General features: G+C 39.5%; 1 protein-coding gene across 1 annotated transcript in view; it reads right to left on the reverse strand.

The window, feature by feature from the left end:
* Positions 1–20,724, reverse strand: part of TMEM154 (transmembrane protein 154) — a 75,874-nt gene that overhangs the window by 12,904 nt on the left and 42,246 nt on the right. The window contains exons 4-6 of the mRNA XM_056802771.1: positions 16,054–16,081; positions 14,049–14,134; positions 12,615–12,675 (exon numbers count right to left, since the gene is read on the reverse strand). Coding sequence (XP_056658749.1) covers positions 12,615–12,675; positions 14,049–14,134; positions 16,054–16,081 — 175 coding nt within the window. The remainder of the gene's footprint in view (positions 1–12,614; positions 12,676–14,048; positions 14,135–16,053; positions 16,082–20,724) is intronic.

Consider the following 20,724-nt stretch of genomic DNA (forward strand, 5'->3'; position numbering starts at 1 on the left):
GTTAGACCCATTTTATAGGTGAAGAAACTAAGGCAAATAAAGGTTAAATAACTTATCCAGGGTAACACAGCTAATAAGTGTTTGAGGCTGGATTCAAACTCAGGTTGACAGCTCCATCTATTCCACCACTTAGCTGCCTCATGATCCTTTATACATTTGTAGTATAAGATGTGCTACAAGTTAGGTTCCTTAATTACATATTTATTTTTATTTATTTATTTATTTTTATTTATTTTATATATTATATATATATAAATATAAAGTATTTATATATTTATATTTTATTAGCCAGGCAGCAATTTGTTTATATTGTTCCCTTCCTCATTCCATCTCTTTCTGGACAATCATGGAATTCTCCTAATAGAAGTCCCCTCACTTTCAGTCTCCATTGCCTACCAAATAAAATTCAAACTTCTTATTCTGGTATTCCAGGCCCTCTAAGATCTAACTCTAATATCTATGTCAGACTTTACCTCATAGTATTCCATTTGCATTCCTTGCTCCTTCTCATCTCCATTCCTTTCCATATACTATCCTAGAATACATTCCCATTTTCATCTCCTCCTGATGAAATCTTACATGTCCTTTAAAGCCCAACCTAAGGCCAGGCTCCTCTGGGAAGCCTTTTCTTGTCTGTCCTCACCACTCTAATCTGAATTATGAAAGGGATGCAAGTACATAAGTCAGGAACTGCCTATTGACCAAGTAGATAATAGGCAAAGAAAGTCATAAAATCAACTCTCACTTAGTCCTAACTATGCCACTAAAAAGATCAAGTAAAGGAGTCATGGGTAAAATGTTGGACTCAGAACCACAGAGACCTGAGTTCTAATCCCAGCACTACCACTAAGTACATGACATGGATAAATTGCTTTATTCTTTTAGCTTCAGTTTTCTCATTTTTAAAATGGGCCTGTAACACCTACAGCCCACCACACCACACCACAGGATGGTTTCAAAAGTCAAAGAAAAGAATGTTTGTAAGGCAGTTTGAAAACTTTGAAAAGGTCAAATATTATTGGGCAAGTCATTTCCTTTTCCTCGACCTTGGTTTCCTCATCTTTAAGTGAGATGGTTGGAATATATGATCTCTAAGGTCCATCTTGGCTCTAAAGTCTATGATATGATAGTAAAAGAACTAGTCCTTCTAGAATATGGTGAAGAAAGACCTAATATAGGATGGGGGTGAGGGGGAGAAGAAAATAACACTTTCAACTCTATCACTAAAATGAACTTTTGACTGATTCTGGGCACCAAAAAATTTAGTCGACTCAATGAATTCAGGAAGGGAGAAAACCAACCCAACCATTTGTGTTTGCTGTCTTGCAGTCCAAATAGCCAGCTGGTTCCCCCCCCCAACTTTTTTTTGTTTTTGGCACAATGTAGACACAGTCCAAATTCTGTTTTAGTAGGAAAAAAAAAGAACGAAGGGATAGAGGAGGAAGAAATCAGCAGATCCTGTGTAACCCCTGCTTGAGTTATCCAAGAAGCAGCAAAGTCATCCATTTTAATTTGCTCTTGAGTTTGGAAACATGAAGCAAAAAGTGGGAGAAAACAGAAAGCCACATTGAAAAAAAAAGTCATACTTCTAAAAATTGTGATGATGCACGGATGGGACCAGATTGATTCTCTCCCAAATCGGCATTGTTGGTGCTCAGTAGAGAGAGGCTAGCAGCTAGCATTTACACAACACTTAAGTTTGGCGAAATGTCTTACTTATGTTAACTCATTTGATCCAATATCCTATAAAGTAGGTGCTATTTCCATCCCTGTTTTATATTTGGTAAAACTGAGGCAGACAGAGATGAAATGACTTTCCCAAGATCATAACAGTTAGTCTCTGAGGCAGAATTTGAACTCAGGCTTTCCTGACCCCACAGACTGAGCTCTATCCACTTTCCACCCAGCCGCTTCTGTGCAATAAGTGAATGGAATCCTGTAATTCAATGATAGAGAATTCAGGGAAAGAAAATAAAAAAATAAGAACCATAGCTGATATTCATATAGTGCTTTATGATTTGTAGAGCACTTTCCATTATCTCAGATAAGAACTTGAATATATTCCTAATGCATTTTGTTGTTGATGAGTTGTTTTCAATCATGCCTGACTCTTTGTGACATCATTTGATGTTTTCTTGGCAAACAAACTGGAGTAGTTTACCATTTTTTTCTCCAGTTCATTTTAAAGACAAGGAAAACTGAGATTAATAGAGCTAAGTGGCTTGCCCAGGGTCACACAGCTAGTAAAAGTGTCTCCCGGTTGATTTGAACTTAGGTCTTCCTGACTCTAGGTCCAGCACTCTATCCACTATGCCACCTAGTTACCCAACTTTGGGCAATCTACTAATTCATATTCATACTTGCAGGGGGCAGAAAAAGACATTTTCAAATAGAGTGTATTATAATCAGCAAGAAGGAAAAAGAATGTTGATGACTCACCCCTTGCTGATATCTTTCCCACTTAATATCTTAATACCTTTACCATGATGCTCTGTCCCTCTTAGACACTTACCAAGAGACTGCATCTCAGACTCTCCAACCAGCAAAGAGTCAAGTCAACAATGGTGTTCTCATGGGAAATTGGGAAAGGGCTAGATTGGGAGTCAGAGGACCTGGATCCAAAACCTTGCTCTGTCACTTCCTGTGTGACTTTGGGTAAGTCATTTACACTCTCTAGACCTTGGGTTCCTTATCTGCCAAATGAAGGAGTTATACTAACTATCTCAAAGTTCTCCTTCCACCCCAAGTGGTCCAATGCTCAGTCAACAAGCTAAAGTGAAGGGAGTGTAGAGGATATGGCATTCCTTACCCTGAGAAAGGGGAATTTGAAGAGGTGCATTGTCCTCATAAGGAAAAAGGGAAAAGGCATTTAATAAGTGCCAACTATTAACAATCAGAGAAAGCAGGTGCTATTATTCTCCCCATTTCATAACTGGTGAAACTGAGGCAAACGAGCATCCAGGTCACAAAAGCTAGTAAACATCTGGAGCACTTGATGTTTGTCCAGGGTTTGAACTCATGTCTTCCTAACTCCAGGCGCAGAACTCTACCTGATTGACAAATTAAATGAAAAGTATTGACAAGAGGTGATGGTGATAAAAAGGGAGGCAAATGGGGTATTGTGGAAAGACTCCTGGATATGTAATCACAGAATCTCAATATGAAAAGTCTCGGCAAATCATATCATCTTCCTGGATCTTCACTTCCTTATCTGTAAAATGGGGAGGGGTATACTAAATGCAACTCTAATGCGATGATTCCAAGAACAGTTGTGCTCTCTTTATTTAGAACAGAAACAAGAAGTGGGCTTCAAGTCCTGTTTGGCACCTGCCTAAGGCATTTGGGGATACAATATTACTACTACAGCTTGCAACCTATGTGTCATCCTTGACTCTTCACTCTAACACACTCACTCACCACACATAGCCAATCTGTTACTAAGTAAAGTCGTTTCGCCTTTGCAACATCTCTCCTGACAGTTGTACTTATCACCACACTCCCACACAATTGCAATAGCCTTAGTCTCAGCCTCAGATCTCTCTTCAGATCCATGCCACCTTCCATTCATTCAGATGCCAAATTGATCTTTCTAAAGTGGTAACACGGACTATGGCACTCCCTTATTCAATAAACTCCAGTGGCTACCTCTTTCCTCCATTATCAAATATGAAGTCACCCAAGTGGCTTAAAAAAACAGCAACAAACAAAACCCTTACCTTCTTTCGGTCTTGGAATCAACGCAGTATATTGGTTCCAAGGCAGGAAAGCAGTGAGGGCTAGGCAATGGAGGTTAAATGACTTGCTCATTTAAGGATATATCTGAGGTCATGTTAGAACCCAGGACCTCCCATCTCCAGGCCTGGCTCCTTATTTCCTCATCTCCCCACCTGCCCCAATTAGCTTTTAAAGCTCTTTATAGCCTGACCCCTTCCAGTTTTTCTGATCTTCTTATACTTCACTCTCTTCCACATCCCCTATGATCTACTGACACTGGCCTTTGTGCTGTTCTATCCAGCAGATCCTTTACCTTCTAACTCTGGGTCTTTTCATGGGCTGTCCCCTGTCCCCCATGCCCAGGCTGTCCCCTGTCCCCCATGCCTGGAGTTTCTTTATCTCTCTCTGGCTTCCTTCAATACTCAACTAAAATCTACCTTTTGCTAGAGGCATTTCCTGTTCCTCTCTTTGCTGGTGTCGTCTTTCCCTCTGAGATTATCTGCAATATGTATCTCTCTCTCTCTCTCTCTCTCTCTCTCTCTCTCTCTCTCTCTCTCTCTCTCTCTCTTTCTGTCTCTATCTCTCTTTGATCTATTTGTATATGTGTATGCATGTGTGTACAAGTACACACACACACACACACATATAGTTTTTTACATAGTTGTTTGCTTATTTTTTCCCTATTAGAATGTGAGCTCCCTAAGAACAGGGACTGTTTTTTCCTCTTTTATCTCCCATGCTTAGGCATACAGTAAGTGGTAAATAAATGTTCACTGACTTGACTTGATTGTAAGACACTTAAAAGCAAGGATGCCATCTCGGCTAAACATATGGTTGTCCCATAGCACCCAAAGGTGCTCTCTGTACACAGTAAATGCATAATCAATGTTGATTGATTTTGAATTTGCAACAGAAGTTCCTTCATACTTCAGGACAGCAGAGATAGACAATTGTTGGTAGGAGTTCCATAGTAAGGCCTGACCTTCCCAGAAAATGTAGATTAGACTAGATTGAGAGCGGTTGCCAGTGTAGAAATGGAGGTCTCAACTTTGCTCTGTGGGTCACATAATTTCCATGAGTTCGTAGTCTTTTCCTTTCTCCTTTTCACAGGAGGGAAAGGAAGTAGATTTTCCAATGAAGTTCTAAATTCTAACTCTTCTCCCTGTTTTGTTTTGTTTTTGAAGAATTCAACTGACCTCGCATCTGGGAAAAATTTGGAGATTTAATAATAGTTCATATTGATATGCAAACCTTCAAGTGATTGGCATAGATGATCTCTTTGATCATGTCTTTACAGGCAAGCTATTTAATATGCATGGCCATTCAGTGCTTTGCACAGAAACTGGAGTATAATAGGGCCTCATTAATGCAGCTTGATTGATTCCCCAGCAACCAAGAAAGGTAAGTGCTATAGATACTATCAACTATACCCATTTCACAGATGAGAAAACTGAAGCCTAGATTTTCCCAGGATCACACAACTAGTAAGTATCATTAATAAGATGGGAAGTATGGTCTTCCTGGCTCCCAGTCCTGCAATCAGTCCACTGTACCATGTGGCCAGTCCATTAAAGGGAAGGAATGGTACTTCAGAGTTCTGGTGCTATGAAAGATCCCAGATTATTGGGGTGGGTATATATCACAGTGGATAGAGTACTGGGCTTGAAATTAGGAAGCCTCATCTTCCTGAGTTCAAATCTGACCTCAGACACTTACTAGTTGTGTAACCCTGGTCAAGTCACTTAACTCTGTCTCAATTTCCTCATTGGTCCTATGAGCTGGGAAAAGAAATGGCAAACCACTCTGAGATCATTGCTAAGAAAACCCCAAATGGGATCACAGAGTCAGACCCGCCTGAAATGACTGAACAACAAGAAAAGGTTGGAGGGAGATGGCTAGTAGAAGAAATCTGCCCATCTATACTCTTACCTTTAGGGGGAAAAAATTACCACCACAAAGTCAGCTCATGACTTCCAATAAAAAGCTAATCCTTCTCAACTTCAGCACTGGCTCTCATCTCTAATTAAATCCCCTTTGGGAAATAACAGCAATAAAAACAGCTCATGGTTTAGAATGGGAAGGAACCTCAAAGGTTGACTAGTCCAACCTAGTGATTTTGCAAAAGGGGAAAATTGAGGCCATCTGGGGATAAATGACTTGCCCAAAGACACAGATAATATAGGATTTGAACCCAGGTCTTCTAACTACTGGTACAGAATGTACCACCTACCTCAGAAAAGAAGAGGCAAAAATATCAGACTTCTTACCAGAAATGAATTACAAGAGGGGAGAGGCACAGCGAGTTTTGAAATTGAATCACATTCAGGAGTGATACATGGGTGATTTGGAAAAGCTTGCAGCCATAGATTCAGACTAGCAAGAACAAGCATATTCCTCTTTTCTTGGTTTGGGTGATATTCTGACACAGCATCAGGGGTGGAAGGGTAGAGATCGAATGGCACAAAAGTCCGCTCAATTCCCCCGCAAGTTTGGGTTAGCCTGGACCAACAACATAAAGCCTGAAATCTCTTTGGGACAGTCAGACATGGTTTATCCATATTCATTTTCAAATATGCTAAGAGAAGCAAAAAAAGAAAAAAAACTTCCGAGAAAACCTTGTAAATCCAACAAAAGGGCATTGACCTTTACGTTCAAATGGAAATAGGTATGAGGAGGTGCCAGAAAAGAGTAGGTTTATAATTTTCAGAACTAGAATTGATCATAATGGCCCTTCTGCAGATTATTTAATGCTGAAATAACCAATCAAAGTTGGCCTGGCCTCTAGTAATTAACTGACTGGTGCTCAATTTTCTCCTTAAAGGGGAATTTCTGAACTTTGGGAATAGATTGATTAAAAAATTTGTGAAAAATGAAATATAATTATTGGCTATTTTTTCCAATTCCTCAAAGTTCTTTTTAAAAGAATATAATAATTTTCCAGGAGAGTTTCCTCTAATTTGATTCTATTCTGACCTTCTTTCCTAGGAGAGTAGATAGATAGATAGATAGATAGATAGATAGATAGATAGATAGATGATTTATGGAAAGAGAGAGAGAGAAAGAGAGAGAGGGAGGGAGAGGGTGAGGGCGAGGGCAAGGGCGAGGGCGAGGGCAAGGGAGAGGGAGAGATGTATCACAAAGTGGTACATTGTCAATTATATACTGAATCTGGACTGTGTTAACAATTAACCCAGGAAAGACTGTCAGTATTAAAAAAATATTATGGGTGTAGCTGGGTGGCTCCATAGTTTGAGAGCCAAACCTAGAGATGGGAGGTCCTAGGTCCAAATCTAGCCTCAGACACTTCCCAGCTGTGTGACCCTGGGCAAGTCACTTGACCCCCATTGCCTAGCCCTTACCGCTCTTCTGCCTTGGAACCAATACATAATATTGATTCTAATATCGAAGGTAGAGATTATAAAAGAAGAATATTGGAGTACTAGAGAATAATGCCCCCTAAAACATAGGGGAGAAAGAAGGTTTAAAGTGAAAAGAGCACTGGATTTAAAGTGGGAGTCATAGGTTCACCTCTAGCTCTGTTACTTATGGCTACTGAGTCATCAGCAAGGGATTGGATTGCATTCTGGATGTCAGTATCCTCGTCTATAAGTGAAGAGGTTGAATTAGGTCAGTAGTTATTAATCTGAGGTAGATGGACAGATTTCAGAGGGTGCTGTGACCTCAGAAAAGGAAAAAATGACATCTTTATTTTCACAAAGTTCAGTTGAAATTTTGCATTTTCTTCAATTATTTAAAAACATTGCTCTGAGAAGGGGTCTCTGGGCTCTGCCAAATGGCCAAAGGGGTCCATGACACCAGAAATGTGAAGAATTTTGGGACTAGATGAGCTGATCTCCAAGGCCTTTTCTATCTCTGACATTCCCTGATGATCAGAGATCTTAACATGGCTCCAATGAAAAATGGTCCTCTCCTCTTTTTCTTCAGCTAATTAACAGTGACATTTGAATTCTAACAGGCTAGCTTTACTCTCAGCCCCTTTTCTCTTGAGATATTCTCACTGAACCCTTCACAGCTCAAGATTCAGGATAAACTCCATTTCCTCATCTTGTAGATTGGCGAGCTTTAGGCAATTTCAGCACTAGGTTGTCTGATATGGGGGCCTTCTTCATTCTTTCTAAAAGGGGTTTTATGACATAATGTTCTGAAGGAAAGAAAATGAAGATTAATTTTGTTTAGATGATTTTGAGCACATTAGAGATATTCTCCTAGGTAGTATCTTGCATCAAGCAGGGGTTTATTACATGCTTATCTGATTGGATAGAATTGGGTTAGAGATATCTGGAACCCCATAAACCCAGGTTTTGGAATTACTGCTCTTTAGAGATGCTGTTTGTTTTTGGTTGTGAGTCTTTTCAGTTGCATCCAACTCTTTGTCACTCCATTTTGGGGTTTCTTGGCTAAAATATTGGAATAATTTGCCATTTCCTTCTCTAGCTCATTTTACATCTGAGGAAACTGAGGAAAATAGTTAAGGGATTTGCCTAGGCTCACACAGCTGAGGAAGTGTCTGAGGCTAGATTTGAACTCAGAAATATGAGTCTTCTTCATTCAAAACCTAATGCTTTATCCACTACACCACCCAGCTGCCCATTTCAGAGATGGATTCATAGTTAAGAGCAGGAAAATATAAAAAATACATCTAGTTCAAACCTTCAAACCTTTCATTTTGCAGTTGAGGAAACTGAGGGCCAAGAGACTTGCCCCAAACCATACAGATTCAAACTCAGCTCATCTGACTCCTAGCTTTATTCGCTTCTCAGCACATGGGATTTCTTCTCATCTGGGGCTCTTACTAAGTTTACAGAGTACAGAATGAGGCAGAAGACTTCTTCCAGTGAATTTTGGCTTCAATTGTTAAAATAGAAATGTTAAATGTGAAGCCTCCCAACTGCAAGGCCACAACAGGACCAGATTAAAATGCAATTGGAAAACATTTAACAAAATAAATAAAAATATAATAGAACCCAAATAATGTTAGCATGTTTTTCTAAGCCAATATGGAACTTCAGGGCTCCTCATATAGGGTTTAGTGACTCCTAGTTTCTGTTTGAGTTTGACACTACTGTTTTAAAGAAATAATTCAGTGAGAAGCAGTTTTCTAAGGAGTTTATCACTTTTTGCCCAACAAACAGCAACTCTCAAAACAGTCACCCTTTCATTTCCCAATGTATAAACAGGCTTCTCATTGATTTGAAATAACGTACTCCCTTTATGCATCTCTAAAACTTATTTTTTAAAAATGTTTTACATGAAGCATGTAACCATGGAAAACATTCTAAATTAATTAATTAAATAAAAAAAGAAAAAATATTTTAACCAAAAAATTTAAGGCCAAGGTAGCATATAAGTAATCGGCAAGAGCCAATTTTCCTTATGTCTTTGTATGCCTAAACCCCTAGTCTACTGTCTACATTTTCATTTGGACAGAATCTGTGATTCAGAGCAAATCTAATTCTCTTGTAATTGATAGTTTTAGAGTTCCCTGTGTGTGAAGGGCCACTGAGAAGTTAAGTAAGTGTGCTTGGGGCAGGAGGGGTCTCACAGCCAGTATGTGGACTTGAACCTAGAACTTCCAGACTCAGAGGTGTGAAGATTGGATTGACTCTCCCCTGACTGTAACAATGAAAGTATTTATCTCTTCCTTGATTGTGAAGATTAAGTTGTAATCCTCTGTCTATTTTTAGATTTTTAATCCCCAAAGTGTAAAGCACAGTACTCAAAGTTGAGTATGGAGATCTACCCATTTTGGATTTTAACCACAAAAAGGCATTAACACCCATTTCATACACTGAGTGGGAGGTCTGTGACCCTCGTGTGAAAGAGTGGGCAGTCCTGGAGTGGAGTGTTGGCTGTGATTGGTAGTTGTAAAAACTTAGGGGAAGTGACGCAAGAGAAAAAGGTCTTTAAAAGTAGAAAAAGAGACACACACAGAGGACAGACACTTGGACTTGGAGTGAAGTCAGACACTTGAAGAGAGACCCTTGGAGTGAAGAAAGACACTTGGGGTTTGAGGCTGATAAAAGAATCTGCTGATTGAACTGACAACACGGTGAGTATAAAGAATGACTTCCTTCCTGGAGGCATGAGCCTCCAGGAAAGGCCCATCTTCTTGAGACTCCTTTCCTCTGGCTGGGGCCTTTGAATTCCTATCTGACTCAGAGGAAGCCAGAGTACACTCACTCTCTCTCTCTCTCTCTCTCTCTCTCTCTCTCTCTCTCTCTCTCTCTCTGTCTGTCTGTCTGTCTCTCTTTCTCTGTCTCTGTCTCTCTCCCTTTTTTCTTTTCCTTAATATCTTCACTCTATTGTAAATAAACTACCATAAATTCCATTTTACTTTAGTAATTCATTTAGGAGATTTAGAAATTAAATCCCTGGTGACTAATTAAATATTCAGTCCAACCATAAATTGAACAATCGCCAGCTCTGTAGTTATCATAACAAGCTCCTTGTAAATATATACACATATTTACAAGCTCTTTATAAACATATATGTATATAAATATATATTTACAAACTATTTGTATATTTATATATATTTACAAGCTCTGTAAATATATATTCATATATTCTTATTAATATATAATATATCTTTATAAGCAGCTTGGTATAGTTTTATATAGAAATATATTTAATAGGTGTTTAATAAAAATCTTTGAATTGGGTTTATATATGTTTTGCATTTATTAGTCTAAGTATTGCAGTCTCCATGAAGTCAGTGACTGTTTCTTTTCTTTCTAGGTTTTTTATTTTTATTTTTGTCTTTGTATCCCCATTAACTGGTATCTTAGAACCATGCCTTGCTCACAAAAGTAAATTAAAAAAAAACCCTCACCTTTCTTACTATCAATTTTAAGACAAGAGCAGTAAGGACTGGGCAAATGGGTTAAGTGACTTGCCCAAGGTAATATTTTTAGGAAGTATCTGAGTCAAATTTGAACCCAGAACCTCTCAACTCTAGGCTTGGCATTCTATCTTCTTGGGCTCCCCAGCTGCCCCAAGAATCTATTTTGATAAAGAACCTCTTAAACTTCATTATGGAACAGGGCAAAAGATTGTTGTTTTTAGCACAAAGAATCACTAATTCATTCAAAGCTAAAAAAATCAAGTTTGGGATCTTGCCTTGTTCATCTTAGGTTCATGATGTCGTGATATGATTCTTTGGGCAGGGAAACCTTCCATCTCTTTCCCACAAATATTTTCTTCATAATTTACTCTCACTTCAAACCTCCTATTCCACAATTAAGAGATAACCTTTAAAAAGCAGATATCCAGAGGGAATGATTCATTGACTTAGATTCACACAACTACAAAAGAAATGATATCAGAAGTTTTCCTCCTAGGAAAATGTTTGATCCAGAACACCAGGAAGCCTTCCCTGGAGGGGAGGAAATTGAGCAAAAAAAGGAAGTATTTGAAAGTTCCAAATATTGATTTTCCAGTCCCCTTAAACATTGATGTGTTCAAAATGCTGCATTTCCCACACTTCTAGGTTGAAACTCTGCAGTTGTTTGTTAGTATGGAGCCCAAAAGACTTAGAATTGTGAAAGTATCAGATGTGGCAACAGAAAATCTTGATTCAGATCCTCACTATGTTATTGGCTACCTATGTGACTTTGATCATTATTTTCTGGGCCTCAGTTTCCTAATTCATAAATTGAGGTTGTTTGACTATCTTCCTGGTTGAAGACTATGACATTACAATCCCCAATGGCCAAAGCAGGCTAACTGTCCAAGCCCCAAACTAAGCCTACTGTCTGAGCTTCATTCTTTACCTATGTACCAACCAACTGAAGGCAAGAAGAGATAAGCTAAAACAATGATAATAAAATATAGGTTCCTGTTGGGAGAGTGCCCCAATTAGGAGGATCCAAATGTGCATGGATCTTTCTATTTCAGCAAAAGGCAAGCATGATGTTCAGGACAAGCACTTGAAGTTCCTTGGCTTATGTTTCATCCAAAAGATCCATCTGTTATTGGCTTGGTGGCCTCAGTATCCTCTTCAAAGATTGTTTCGATTCCACAGCCTTCTGGATCAATTGCTCAAATTCTCCCAAGGGTTCCACCTTTAGGCAAACGATCTCCTCAGTACCCTGCCCAGACAATCCCTGCCTACAAAACAGCTATCAAAAAATGGCCTGAAGTAAGCACCTGCTCTGTACCAAAGGTAGGCAGCCAGGCAGGCAGGTAGGCAGCCAGTGGAATGGCTCAGCAATACCCCACCTCGGGTGGCCAGAAGATTCTCAAGCAAGCAGAGCCACCTAGTGGTGGAAATGAAGATGCTTTGGTAATGCCCCCAACTCGGAAGATAGGCTGGCCAGGTGTTGGCTTTTGTTTTTTAATTATTACATGTAAAGCTTAATTTTCCTTGCTGTTGTTTATACTCACCCCCTTTGGAGACTGCTTCTGCCATCTGTTTTCTGTACAAACATCCGTTTCTCTGCTACACACAAACTGCAGTTTAGCATAATTTGGGTGACTGAAATAAAACTGGTGCCCAACAGTTAACCATCTACTTAGAAAGTCTGGGAAGTATAAATGCTGATTTAAAACAAATTTAAGGTGGCTTCTAGAATACAGATTTCTAGATCTAGAGGATAGCACCAAGGTCAACTAGTCCAGACTTTCCATTTTACAGATGAAGAACTGAAACTTATACAACCCAAATGACTTGACAAAGTGCACACAGGTTATACATATCAGATCTGTGGCAAGACTTCTAACCCCAGAGTCAATGGTCTTCCTACTGAACCATATTGCCCTGTATATTCTGTGCAACTCTTCCTTAATGGTCCTTACTTTCCTTCACATCCTCTTCCTCCTCCTCCACCCCATCCATGTGCAATCCAAGTAAAGGGAGCTCCTTTATCATCTGCAATTACCTTGGGTTGTGATTTGACTCCTTCTCTTCTTCCTTGACTGTGGGTAGACATTCTGATTCAGCTGGGAAAGGGTGAAAGACATTTTTGCTATTATTAGTCAATGTCATTCTATTCCAGAGCCCTTAGAATAATCACAAGAAAGTGTATCCTCATCTTTCGAATGACTTATTTGGACACTGTCTCCCCAGAGAGTTCTAGAAATAGAAGCCATGGCTCAGGTAAGATTATTTAAAATCCTTTAAATAATAATAATTTTAAAAACCTTTTCCTTTCATCTTAGAATCAATACTATGTATCAGTTCCAAGGCAGAAGAGTAGTAAGGACTAGGAAATGGGGGTAAAGTGACTTGCCCAGGGTCACACAGCTAGGAAATGCCTGAGATCAGATTTGAACTCAGGATCTCCCTTCTCTAGGCTGGGATTTCAATCCACTGAGTCACCTAGTTGCTTCCTTTTTAGTTGAAAAGGTTCTCAAAGCACCAACAAGTTGTCATTAAATAAATCATCTTCCCTCTTCCCACACAAATACACTAGAATTCCATATTGCCTTCGATATTCAGACTACATTAGTGACTTATACCAGATCCCCAGCCTGGTTCTAATATTGAAAGTTTCAGTATTTCAATAAAAAGCATGAAAAATGGCTTTCTACTGTGCTCACAATGGTAGCAAAATGGCTTCCAGACAAGACAAAATGCCATAGAAACATATAGGAACAGGATAGAAACAGCTCATTAATTATTGGGTATAAGGAATTCCCAGATGAGGAAATTCCTTCTACCAATACAAGCTAGTACCTTCACAGCAACTTACTCTCTAAAAGAGTTGCCTAGGAGAGGCTGACTGGCTGGCTGGCTCAATGGAATGAGAACCAAGCCTAGAGATGGGAGGTCCTAGATTCAAATCTGGCCTCGGAAACTTCCTAACTGTGTGACCCTGGGCAAGTCACTTAACCCCCATTGTTTAGCCCTTACCACTCTTTTGCCTTAGAACCAATACTGAATATTGATTCAAAAAAAGAAAGTTAAAAAAAAAAGAGTTGCCTTGAGCACTAATGGCCAGAATGTGTCAGAAAAGCAGGACATAAATGAATTCAAAGCTTCCTGGTTCCAAGGTTGCTGTCTGGTCACTGTGCCGTGATGTTTCTTAAACAAGCATATAAGGTGATGAAATAAGGAATTTTCTCAAAATGGGATCCCACAATTGCTTGTTGAAAAGAAGAGGAAACAATAAATGTATTGGCTATTGTGACTAGTGTCTTAAATTTCTTTTTGCCCAATGGCTGCTATGCTTCAATTCCCAAATAGAAATATCCTTTCCCATTTTAGAAAACTGTTGCTGAAAAGTTTGGCTATCTTTAAGAAAACTCATCTTTGTAGGTGTGGGGAAAGCATTTAGTCTCATTACAAAATATAAGTAGAAGTTACTAGATACCATTTCTGTTTATGCTGTTCATCCATTTATCTAGCTCTTCCATTTCTATTTCCATGACAGAAGGTGTATCTTCTTCAAAAATAGGGCTGTAGAGAGGAAAGAAAAGAGAGCTTAGAAGAAAAACCAAGGATCTGGTAGAGAAAGTTTTACTCTAGGAGTGCCCGATGTCTGTACTTGTAGAAGATGTTTAAGCTTAAGTATCTGGCGTTCAGGGCTAGCCTAGGGACACTGGCTCACTCAATGATGTTAACCTTCACTCAGAGCTAAAGAATAAAAGGAACATTCAGTGTCTCACTGGACTAAAATATAAGAGTGAAGGCAACATCAACAGGTGGGCTTTGAGAAGAAAACCAGGGGGTGGCCAAAAAGCCATACCAAAGGTAGAAAATGCAGTCAGCACTGACATGTCGACCAGAAGACTATCTTCAGGAAGGTGCCTCTTCATGTTTTTAGCTCTGCCAAGCCTCAAACCCTTTCTAGAGGGAAAAAATTCCCTGAGGTCAAGAAACCATTTTAAACTCTCCACCTTCTTCTATCTTTCTCTCTCCTCTGAAAAAATAGAACTTTTCCATTTCAGAAATACATTGCAACCAATTCTCAGATTTCATAATTGACTGTAGAACAAAATCAGGGAGAAACTATCTGGTTATTATGGATTTTTTTAAAAAAGAAAGGCCTCGGGGGCAGCTGGATAGCTCAGTGGATTGAGAGCCAGGCCTAGAGATGGGAGGTCCTAGGTTCAAATCTGGTCTCATACACTTCCCAGCTGTGTGACCCTGGGCAAGTCACTTGACCCCCATTGTCTAGCCCTTACCACTCTTCTGCCTTGAAGCCAATACACAGTATTGACTCCAAGACGGAAGGTAAGGGTTTAAAAAAATAAATTAAATAAATAAAAAAGAAAGGCCTCATTTCATTTTTATAGGGTCTAGACCTCTGATTTCATCAGTGTGGAAATGTTCCCCACAAAGACAGCTTAGTTGTATAACTGAAAGTCTGAGAGTTTCTTGGGCTACTCAGATGACAAGTGTCTTGTTCATCATACAACTAGCATGTGTCTGAGGCAGCATTTGAAACCAGTTCTTCCTGATTCAACAAACATTTCTCTAACTACTATACTGCCTCTCACATCCTTGACAGTGTAGACATTACCTTAGACAAAGGGCAATCAAATTGTCCAGTCAGATAATAATTGGTTGAGCTTGGGAGAGAGGGCTTAGCTTGGTCCAGAAAAGCTTTTTTTCTGGAAAAGGAGCAGCATGATGGATAGGGAATTGGACTTGTAGTCAGGAAGAATTGAGATCTAATCCTTCCCCAGACATTTATTGTATGTGAGGCTCAAGACCTGCCACGTAACTTCAGCCTCCAGATCTTCATCTGAAAAGAGGGACTAATAATAGCATCTACATCATAGAATTGTTGTGAGTCTCAAATGAAAGTGTTCATAAAGTAATACACAAGCCTTAAAACTGCATAAATGTTATTACTTTGTGTGGGTTATACTTTTCTGCCCCTGGCTACTTTGGTTCCCAGGATTCATTTGTTTTAGAAGGAAAATTAATTGATTGGAGAAAAAAATTTAGTAAGAATAAAACTATGTAACAATATTAAAAATAGATAAGAAAGAATCAGAGTTGGGAGATATCACCTGGGATTCAAGTTTTTATTGCCCAAATTACTTTTAGAATCATTAGCAGCAGATAAAAAGGAGTTGTCATTTGACAAGAATAATGAAGCCAATAAGATTCTTCTTAGTAGACAGATTGCTTCCTGAGAATTGGATTTGGAGGGAAGGAAATGCTTTTCTTCTTCCTCACCTATTTTTGGGGTTATAATGATAAAGGTGTACAGAAATCCCTCACCAGGAGAAGGAAACTTTCCCACCCCTCACAAGGAGAATCAGGAGAAAAGAAAGAATTGAAAACTCTTGGGAATGGGACCTTAAGGAAGTTCAAAGTTGTATTTATCAATAATTGAGTTGATTTGAGAATTTGAAGAGGTTTACCTTTTGACATTTTCACTGCCTAGTTCATCTGAAATAAAATAAAAATAAATAATTATTCTCAAAACTATATATGACTCCTTTCCCCTCTCAGAACTCTCCTCCTCTTCCTAAAAATTAGACTCTTCTGCATAAAGTATAAGGAAGTCAATGTAAATAAATTCTTTTTTCCAAAAGGAATAATAAATAATAAAACAAAACTGAATATCTTGGAAACATAATGACCAATCTTAACCCTGGAGAAGAAATGTCCCTTTCTCCTCTCATTATAGAAGTGGGTAGCACATTCCTACTTAGTGGATCCGTTGGTTGGTTTTGCTTACCTGTTTTTTCCCTACTTTTTTGTTACAAAGAAGGCTCATGAGGATTAGGGGGGAAAGGAATATTTGAAAATTATTGTGATTTGCCAGGCCTAGAGTTGGGAGGTCTTGGATTCAAATCTTACCGCAGACACAATTGAGCCTTGAAGCAAACTGATTCTAGCTGGCTCCAGCTCACTCCTGATGTTAAGGGATTTCAGATGCTGCCTAAGTCTTGCCTATAGCTACAAAAGAAGGGTGGCCTTACAATACTCCTGATCAAATTTCACAGGGAGACCTGAGATGAGGGACACTATCATGGAGAGAATAACATGAAGAAATTCAAACCAATTAAACAAACATTTATTTAAGTTGCTCATTGAGGGCAGGCTACAATGCTGGAAACTGATTGACTAAAACTAAAAAAGATGTAAAAGTTTAGAAAAGGCCTGGTACCTGCTCTCCTAAGCAGCAAGGATAATGGAAATAGTGCTGGATTTGTCTTTGAATTTCCCCTACATTGATTTTTAAAACATTTATCTACTGTTTTACAATCAATACTAAGTATTGGTTTCAAGGCAGAATCACAATATGGGCTAGGCAATTGGGTTTAAGTGATTTGCCCAAGGTCATACAGCTAGGAAGTATCTGAGGCTAGATTTGAACTGAGGACCTCCCATCTCTAAGCCTGGCTCGCTATCCATTCAGCCACCTCACTGCCTGCTCCTTTTTTTAAAAAAAATTCAACTTGGAATGTCATTATAAGGAGCTCCTGGTGAAGGACTTCCTCTAACAATACAAAACAGCTGCTTTTCATCGCTTCAGTTTGTGGTCCTGAGGAGAGTTGCCTGGAGACACTGTATGGGATTTAAGTGACTCTCCCAGAGTCTCTAAGCATGTTTATGTCTTAATCTTCCTGATTCCTAAAGCCTTACAATGCGTCAAGAGCTGTGCTCAGTATAGGGGATAAGAGGATAAAAGGTGACCAGCATTCACTTCAAAGAGTTGTTGTTGTTGAGTCCCATCTGACTTTTTGTGATCCCATTAGGGGTTTTCTTTGCAAAGGTACTAAAGTGGCTTGCCATTTCCTTCTCCAGTTCATTTAGGTAACTGAGCCAAACAGTAAAATGACTTACCCAGGGTCACATAACTAGAAAGTATCTGAGGTCAGATTTGAACTCAGGAAGATTTATCTTTCTGACATCAGGCCCTGTGATCTATCCATTATAGATCCAGCTGCCCACTCAAAGTGTTTACCTCTTATATTCTGGAGTGAAATTTTGGGAACAGACTGATTTGCAGAATAAAACAGATCAGGTTCAGAATCTTATCTTTGTATCCCCAGGACCTTGGACAGTACCTGGCATCTAGTGGATGCTACTTGGAGGGAGACATAGCCAGCTACTAGAAGCATAACTGGGCCACCTCCAACAGCTTGAACTGTTGAACTTTGTGGAAGTGGATGCCAGCAGGCCATGAGAGATTCTTTCCACTATCACAATATGAACTCATTGAGTATTCCATTCTTGGTGTCTGTAACCTCAGCATCTAACCCAATGCTTGGCACATAGTAGGCACTTAAAAATGCTTGTTGATTGAGGGATTTCACACTGCAAAGGGACAATAAAAAAATTGGGTTTTTTTATCCTATGAAAACTATTCAGCTGCAAAACACTTTACTTTATTATTCCGAGCCAAATATTGGTGATCCCTAGCAGTCATAGGCTGCTATTTGTCCATGCATGCAGAGAAATGCAGATCCCCAGTGAGGAAAAACAGCCAGCAGGCACCTGGAACTGTGTTTCTGGCAGTCATGAGTTGTTGTTATAATTTCCTATGGACTGGCAGGCTTTCATGGCATCTCTAATCCAGGAAAATCTGTTACCCAGCTTTCCATTCTGTGGCATTAATGTGTGATTGTTTTCAGAGAGCTCCAGGGAATTTCCTTTATCAACTGAGTAAGGATGTCTCAGCTTCCCCTGGGTGCTGGATTCTCAGGGGATCTATGTTGATATGGAAGGCATATTTTTCCTGGGGGTGACACTTAAATGAAAACTGTGCAGACTATAATAATAACAACAATAACAAATAATGCGGGTTTTATTTTTAAACATTTACTTATTTTTACACACATTTTGGAATATTCTTTCCACTATCCCCTAAATGAACAACAACAAAAACCTTCCAAAATAAAGATTTATCATAACCATTTATAGTCCTGCAAGACAAATTCCCACATTGGTCATGCCACAAAATGTATCTCTCTCTTCTCATTTACATCTCATCCCATTTGGGGGAGAAGCTAAGTGGCATGTTTCCCCTTTAGTCTTCAGGATTTGTGGTTATTGACACTGACCAGAGTACTCAAGCCTTTCAAAGCTGTTTTTCTCTATAATGCTACCATTGTGTAGAGTCATCCTGGTTCTGCTCATGGAGGTCATTTTGGCTTTCCTTATGGCATAAGAATATTCCTCATCTTATTCCTGTGCCACAATTTGATTAATTGGATGCCTGGAACATCCCTTCTCCCAATGCCAACAAGAGGATATTACCCTCCTTTACTCATGTCCAGTTTTTGGCCAGTATGAAAATAGGAGTCTTTTTGTATAATTTAGTCCTTTTCTTCTTTGACCCCTTTGAGGTGTAGCTGGGGCAAAGGGTAACTTGGGGGACAAGATTCCACATCGCTATAATACTGTAGGTTTACAATGTGTTTTACATATGTTATCTCATTTGATGCTCACAGAAACCCTCTGAGGTAGGTACTATTATTCTTCTCATTTTACAAAGTCAAAGCTGAGATTGAGAGATGTTAAATGACTTGCCCAAAGTTACACAACTACTAAGTGTCTGATGCTGGAGTCAATTCTCAAATCTTCCTTACTCAGTTGAGTATCCCATCTATACCATCTAAATCTAATAATAGCTAGTGTTTTTAAAACACTAGGCACTATGCTAAGTACTTTACAAATATTGGTTTTATCCTCACAACAACCATGGGAGATGCTATTATTATCCCTATTTTTCAGTTGAGGAAACTGAGGCAGGCAGAGTTTAAGGGACTTGCCCAGAATCACACAACAAATGTCTGGGGCTATATTTAGCCCCAGGTCTCCCTGACTTCAGGCCCAGTGTCTATCAATTGCACCATGTAGCTGCCCTTCTATCCAGAGTATTAGAATACTGTTGGGTTCTTTTTTAATCCATACCTTCTGTCTTAGAAGCAATACTAAGAATTGATTCAAGGCAGAAGAATGGTAAGGTCTAGACAATTAGTATTAAGTGACTTGCCCAGGGTTACACAGCTAGAAAATGTCTGAGTCCAGATTTGAACCCATGACCTCCTTGCTCTTGGCCTAGCTTTCAATCTATCAAGCCACCTAGCTGACCCTAGAATATTGTTTTAAAGATAACCCTATCCCTCTTCCTGTCTTCTGAATATTTCCTTCCAGAGGAAGCTTGTCTTTAGAGGGAATTAATTTGGGGGCAGTTGGGCCCCCTCAGAGCAATGAGGATCCTTCTGTTTTTCACAATCTGTATCTCTGCATGATAACCCTCTGGCACCTCCCCAGAGAACATGAAGAATCATCAGTGACTTCATGGAGAGGTTGTAAGTTTATCTTCCTATACCCCACCCTCCCACAGGCTCTGTGGCACCTGGGAACTGGCTTTGCATGCAGAGGATGGGTAAGCCTGAAAACCCATTAGCCACATGGTCCAGAGGAAATACACATGAAAGGCTGCAATGGATACTAAAGAAGGACAAAAAGCCTGATGGGGACTGGCCCTCCTTTCCTCTGTAACCAAGACCCTTTGCCCTGGACATCACGGTAACAGAGAAACATGGAGGACATAAGTGGGGAGAGAGAAGAATTAGGCCTGGAGGTTGGCCAATGACTTGTTCTGTTTGTTTATGTTTCTAGACCAGAACCTGGCCTCCATCTCTCTCTTTAGCTCCTCCTACCCCCTTTTTTCCTTCCTTTAAGTCAATCTGACCCATCTCCACCTGATTTGTTCTAATTGTTCATTTTTGTCTCTGTCCTTAACTAATGTGACCTCTCATTTCACAGCCTCCAGTATCTCTAGATGACCTTGTTTAACTCCTATTGAGGATTTTGCTTTAAAAGGATCCTCAATGATAGTGGAGTCCATGAGTTTTTTGACCTAAGGTCTATGAACTTGTTTTAAAAATAGATTTTTGGGGCAGCTAGGTAGCTCAGTAGATTGAGAGCCAGGTTCAAGAGATGGGAGGTTCTGGATTCAAATTTGACTTCAGACACTTTCTACCTGTGTGACCCTGGTCAGATGACTTAATCCCCATTGCCTAGCCCTTACCACCCTTCTGCCTTGGAACCAATACACAGTATTGACTCCA

The sequence above is a fragment of the Monodelphis domestica genome, chromosome 6 (assembly GCF_027887165.1).
Source record: "Monodelphis domestica isolate mMonDom1 chromosome 6, mMonDom1.pri, whole genome shotgun sequence".
In the NCBI taxonomy this organism is placed as follows: Eukaryota; Metazoa; Chordata; class Mammalia; order Didelphimorphia; family Didelphidae; genus Monodelphis; species Monodelphis domestica.